Below are 6,301 nucleotides of genomic sequence, written 5' to 3'. Positions count from 1 at the left end.
GCCAGAACAAGACAACTGGAAGGACATCAATAGCAAGTTTGCAATTAAAGGTTTTAGCTGTATTTTTGCACACAGGATCTGCTTCTGGAATCATTGCACATTTCTGGGACTTTGAACAGGCCAGGTGTATTTTGGTCTATGCATACGTGATTTTAATGCAGCACACTCACGAATGCAAATTCCACCAGGCTGCTTGCAAGAAAAACCATTCCAAGCGGGTAAGCAGAGATAACAGAATAGGTAACCATCCGTAGTCAAACAACACTATTTTCTCAGGGATGTTAATATCCTGGGGGCATTCAAAATATTTAATGTTAATATTACCAAGACTGCCATCTTTTTTTTGAGAGCGATATTTTTTTTTTTTTTACCTGGAATTAACAAGCCAAGCAAAACAAAGAAAAGTACCTGTTATTTAAAATTTGGCCCTTTCGAGTTTGAATGCTCATTTGACATAGCGAGGGTTAAAATGCAATTGACTTCAACTTGCACATGCCTACCAACAAGCATACACATCTGAACAGTACTTGAATTTGATTTAGACTTACTTGCAGCTAAAATATTTTAGGACGCTAATTAAAACACATCTGGAGAAAGCTATTGATCTGTTGCTCAAAGTCAATACATTAAGAAAAGGAGTAGGATTATGAACTCTTGGGGTTTTTCTATTGGGATATTTTTTGGCTCACTGCTTTCTAGTACCCACATCAATTGGGCTTTGCTTTTCTGGTTGGGAACTGGTGGTTTGCATTATTGCAAGACAAATGATGCATCTTGGCTTTGGCATGGAGACATGACATGAAATTTGCCCGGGCAACAGAAAACTCCATTTGCAAATAAATTCTTTTTAATGAGTGAATTTGGTTGAGAAAACAGGCAAAAGCAGCCTCTCCTTTTTGTCCCTCCTCTGTATTTCCTCTTGATGCTCCCACTACATGCCCTACAATGGAAAAAGAGAGATTTTTTTTGTACTTCAAAAAGGTAAGAAAGGCAGGTGATGGTGTCACCCTGGCCAGGGCTCTGCTCAGCAGCAGGTGAAGCTGCTCCAGCATCCCTGGCTCTGACCACCTGAGGATCCTGGGCACTGAGGATGGACACCACAGACTGTTTCCTGAGGACCTCCACAAATCCTTGCATTCAGTACCACAAAAGCAGAGGATCCAGGGGTTATTTAGACACATCAGAGACCTCTGCCAAGCACAGGAAATCAGCAAGGGACTGTCAAAAGTTAATCCTATTTCTAGCCTTCTGAGCAGTTAAATTTGAAAGGTCTCCAGGGGCAGCCTAATGTCCCCTTCCCATCTCTGTGCTCCCTTTTGACTGCTACTTCCATGTGACATCTATTGCAGTGAGTTTTTGCAGCTGGGCAACTGAATTGGCACGTCTTACGATGCTACAGTCCCTCCCACTTTGACACCCACATCCTCCTAGCCCACTGCAAACAAGACAGGTGAACTTAAAACATCACAAGCATTTCCCAAGGCATGGCCCAAACCCTCACTTGACTCCTCCTTACCAGCGTGCCATGTGCTGTTTCTGTTCCCACCTCGCTAATGCTTTATTTCAAAGGCATCCTACAGGAGTACTATCACCTTCCCACACAGATCCGACCACAGGAACAGGATAGCACATTGAGCGCATTTTCAGATGACAACAACAGCAGCAGAGAAAATATAAGGGGTTGCCTTTCGCCAGAGCAAGGCTACTGCAAGGGCTGTGCTAGCTGGCTACTGCGGCAGGCAGGATCTGCCGAGAGAAGAGTCTGTGCACTGAACTGCCTTTCCCATGAGAAAGCTGCACAACCAGAAGTCATGCTACTTACTCAAGCCATCCGACTACAAAAGCAACTTTTGAAATCTACAGGTCATAAACTTTTAATTGGCCAGGGCAGAGTGGCTCAGTAGGAAAATCCCCCTTCTCCCTCCCCCTCTGGGCAATGAGCTAAGCAAGACTCTTGTTTTAAAAACATTTAACTCTTTTTGCTCAAAGTAACATGGAAAATGTATCCACGTTACAGGTAGTCAGGAAGATACTGTTAATAAAAATATGCTGCAAGAATAGTGTATTAGTGGCACTTCACAGCAATTCTTAACATTTTCAGCTGTAGTGTGAAAACGATGTTTTTGTATATCTGAACATGCTTTTTGTTAACAGAAACGGAAGAAAGTCACAGCATGTTGCCAAATATTATTTGAACAGAAATAAACCCATAAGAAATACATTTTTTTTGCAGTTAACACAAAATTGTAAACTGGATCGGTGTGTGTCTTTCAGCATCAAATTGTTCAGTAATAAATACGACTAAGTCTTAACAGACTATGGAGTAAAAGTTCCCTTAGTGTCCAGTTTTTAGCAGCTGTTGAATGTTCAGGGATGCTCAAGGCACACCTCTGCAGATTCTCTATCTTTATTATTGACATACAAAAAAAAAAATCCATTCACCACTCAAAACCATTTATCTGCATAGTAAGAATTTTTCTACTACTATTTACAGGAAGGGCTTTTAGTGCAAAAAACAGGAAGTGATGTATTAGCTGAAGTGCATCGAGCACATCTCGTACAGTTTCACTAATAACTAGTCGGCATCACATCTTGGGCCGCCAGCCATTAATGAACTGTAGTATTTTCTTAACCTGCAATTTGCTTAGCTTAAAGTCTTCTGACAGGATTTCTTCCGTAAGCTGAACCAGTAAATTGCCATCAATCTTCTCTGTAACAAAAAACGATATGACATCTTCTGACAGACCAATAAACCTCAGCGATTTAGACACTTCCTCTACCGAGAGTCCAGAAAGGTCTGTGGGCGGCTGCCAGGGAGAGCCATCCCCACAAGATCTTGGTGCTAACTGGAGGTGGAGGGGAGACGAGAAGGGATAAGACACAGAGAACGTATCCTGCATGCCCTTTTTAACGAGATACTGATCTTCCAAGAGGTCTGGAGAACCAGTTTTCGACTCCTCCTCAGCACCATCTATTTTCAGCGGCAAGGGACAGATGTCTGTAACCATTTTCTCTTCACTTGACTTCGGTGCCCGAGGAGGTAAGGCAGGACATGAATGGCTCTGCTTTGTGTTGCTGACTCCCAGAGTTTTCTCATCAGTGCAGTCTAGAGAGTAACTTGCCGACTTTGGACAGCTAGAGATGGTGTTCGTGAACTCTGAGGGGGTCAGCGGGGAGTACCCCGCCGGGAGCTCACACCCATCGAAGTCAAAAGTCAAAGGTGCTGGGCAGTTTCTCTTTGGCGTACCTGGAGTCTTCTGTCTGGGGTAACTGTAGCTCCTGCTGGGATCGAGCAGGAAATCACTCCTATTCAGGCCTTCAGCAGTTCCTGAAAAATGGTTTGGCCAAGACAACCGCGAAGGCAGAGCTTCAGTTGAAGGGCTTCCCAAAGGCATCGTGCTCTCAGGCTCTTTGGATTCGGTTTTCATCATGTTACAAGGGTAGCAGGAAACAGGTGTGCTCTCAGTTGGGTTGGTGTTGTCGCTCTCTGTGACATTGCTTAAGGAACAAAGCAGAAAGGATGTTGTTAGTACGAAAAAATGTGGCATTTGAATAAATTCATAAATCATCTGACAGAGTCAGAGGGTGGCTGTCAGAAGGAAAGAATCTTCTTTCCTCCGGCAGAACTTTTCAGATTTGAATTAACAACACATTTGAATAATGCATTGACAGTTCTTTTACTCATTCTACAAGCCTGACAAGATGCTGATATACCCAAAAGCCTCATGTCTTGGTTCTTCAAGCTCGTAAAAAAGTACATGTCTCAATTCAGTTCTGTGTCATCTCCCGAATACTCAGGTTTTCCACTGTCGAATTCCTGAGGGACACCACCATGGAAAAGGAACAGCCTCACATATACTAGAAGATGTTCTAATCCTGTATTTTATATTTATATACCACAGATGTGTCATGATATGCAAAAGCTCGTAATAGGGGCAGGTCACCATTGCACTAGACCCAAGCTTGACTGACATAAGAGATGACCAAAAGCCCTTTTGGAGCCAACATTTTCATTTATTATGCCACTTGCACGTGCACAGGGCAGAGGATCCTTCCCCACCAGTCACCGGTGCAAAAACTGCACCAGTGCACAATACAGTAACACAGAATAAGTTACTTATAAGCTTACTGCCAAAGGAAGAGTTTTACTTGGAAGGGTAAGCAGACCTGGCTGTATGTGTTGTGTGTCAAGGCTTTAAGCTTACCCCACAGTAACTTGTTTGTGCATCCATATCCTTAAAAAGCTATGACGAGAAACACTTGCTTTTCAAAGGCACCTAAAGTTACCCTGACCTACTTCCAGGTGGTAAACTAGCTCAGCCTGTCTGAGGGAACGGATAGGTTTATATCCAGGTGAGATGGATTCATCTCCTGAGAGACAGAGGTGCCAACAAAAGCATGCAATCTGTTACAAAAAGCAAATGTTTGCTGCTTTTATGCCACTTTCTTTTAGAAAGTCTGAAGGATTGGGTTATCTCTGGAATTCTGGTCAATTAAGCCAGAACACTGGAAAAACAATTAGCAGATTTATAAAATCCTTACCTAACAGAACAGAGGGAAACCAACTGTTGAAATAATTGTTTTAATTACTCGCCTCTCTCTTCTGGAAACTAACTACTCAAGAAAGAAACTAGGTAGTCATTCTGTGACAGCTCAGTGAAAACTGTTTGAGGAGGGCAGCAGCTTTCAAAAAACCAGCATAGTTTTGAATGGATTGACACAAAAAAAAGTTCCCTGTGCCCTTACAGTGAGTCAGAGACGAAGCCAGCCTGGACTTGCCCAGCTCAAACACTAAGTGCAGATGCATAAAAGCAGCTCTAATCTGTATCACTGGAAAATTAGTTATAAAATTCAGCCCCAAGAGATGCAGCTTCCCTCTCTGTCTAACCATCCCTCACTCTCCACTCCATGCCCTCCAAACTTTTCTTTTTTCCTGTTTATGTCACAAATACAAGTCTGCAAGTGAAAGCAGCTGGATATTTAAAATAGCAGACTTTTTTTTTCCTCCTCAACAAGGATACACTGTCAACTGGTCATTTCTGGCTGTTTGAAAGCCAACTGTTGTAACGTACACAGTGCAAAGCATTTTTCACAAATCTAGCCATTGGGCTGTTCAAGTCAGGGAAGACAGTCCGTGAGGTGTTGTAAACAACTAACCATACAGAGGAATTAAATTGATTGATCCTGTTTCTGTTCTCTAATTCAATATTAGAAATGGGAACATTTAATGATTTAAAAGATTAATGGAATTACTGAAAACTGATAAAGTAACATTTTCAAAGTGCTTCCTTATTTGTCCTCCACCAAAATTAACTCACTGGGACTCAGTGCCAAAGGATGCAAGAGAAACCTCAAATACAGCTGAAGTCAGACATCAGGCATTTTTACAGGCAGATAAGGACAAATCATACTGGTTTTGTTTGTGTTTAAAATATTGGCTGCAGCCCTTCACGATCCAGAAAATAAGATCATTGATAAAAATGGCAATACTTGAAAAGCAACTTCACCAGCAATCTGGTTAGTCCACACATTGCCAATTTTCTAGCAGCTTCCTCTGCAGCACTAGGTCAATTCTACCAAGATGGAGATATCTGGTCTGGACCCAAGTTGGAGATGAATTTCATGCAAATATTGTGAAGTTTGAGGCAAATAATACCACCTGAATTCCCAAGTAACTTCACTTCTCACTGTTTTCCTGCTTGCTTGGGAGGCAAATGTATTCTTAGCTACAAAGAGAGAAAGCAGCATTTGGTGGGCCTCAAATGCTGGGAGGTGTTGTGCCTCCTGTGGAGTAGACCTTGACAGAACTACCCAACAGGCTTTCATAAAAGCAAACGAGCAGCCTTGATCTAGAGTGATCATTGCCAGACACACAACACTAAGCTGCAAATGTGCAGTATGGCTGAGAAAGGCAATTCCAGCATAAGTTATTATACCAATTCCATCTAGGCTGAAATGATTTGGCCTTCTACGATGGAGTGACTACAACAGTGGATATGGGAAGGGCTACAGATGTTGTCTGTCTGGACCTCTGTAAGGCCTCTGACACGGTCCCCCACAACATCCTTCTCTTTAAACTGGAGAGGTATGGATTTGATGGGTGGACTGCCCGGTGGGTGAGGAATTGGTTAGATGGTCGCATCCAGAGGGTAGTGGTCAACGACTCAATGTCCAGATGGAGACTGGTGACGAGTGGCATCCCGCAGGGGTTCGTCTTGGGACTGGTACTGTTTAATATCTTCATCAATGACATAGACAGTGGGATCGAGTGCACCCTCAGCAAGGTTGCAGATGACACCAA

General features: G+C 42.8%; 1 protein-coding gene across 1 annotated transcript in view; it reads right to left on the bottom strand.

Moving 5' to 3' along the window:
* Nucleotides 1-366: 366 nt before the first annotated feature.
* Nucleotides 367-6,301, bottom strand: part of GAREM1 (GRB2 associated regulator of MAPK1 subtype 1) — a 105,496-nt gene continuing 99,561 nt past the window's right edge. Inside the window, exon 7 of the mRNA XM_009285657.1 lies at nucleotides 367-3,498. Within this exon, the coding sequence (XP_009283932.1) occupies nucleotides 2,586-3,498 (913 nt within the window). The 3' untranslated portion in view covers nucleotides 367-2,585. The remainder of the gene's footprint in view (nucleotides 3,499-6,301) is intronic.

This window comes from Aptenodytes forsteri, unplaced genomic scaffold, assembly GCF_000699145.1.
Source record: "Aptenodytes forsteri isolate BGI_AS27 unplaced genomic scaffold, ASM69914v1 Scaffold23, whole genome shotgun sequence".
NCBI classification, from domain to species: Eukaryota; Metazoa; Chordata; class Aves; order Sphenisciformes; family Spheniscidae; genus Aptenodytes; species Aptenodytes forsteri.
Note: the sequence above shows the minus strand (reverse complement) of the source record. Positions and strands in the feature narration are given on the sequence as shown.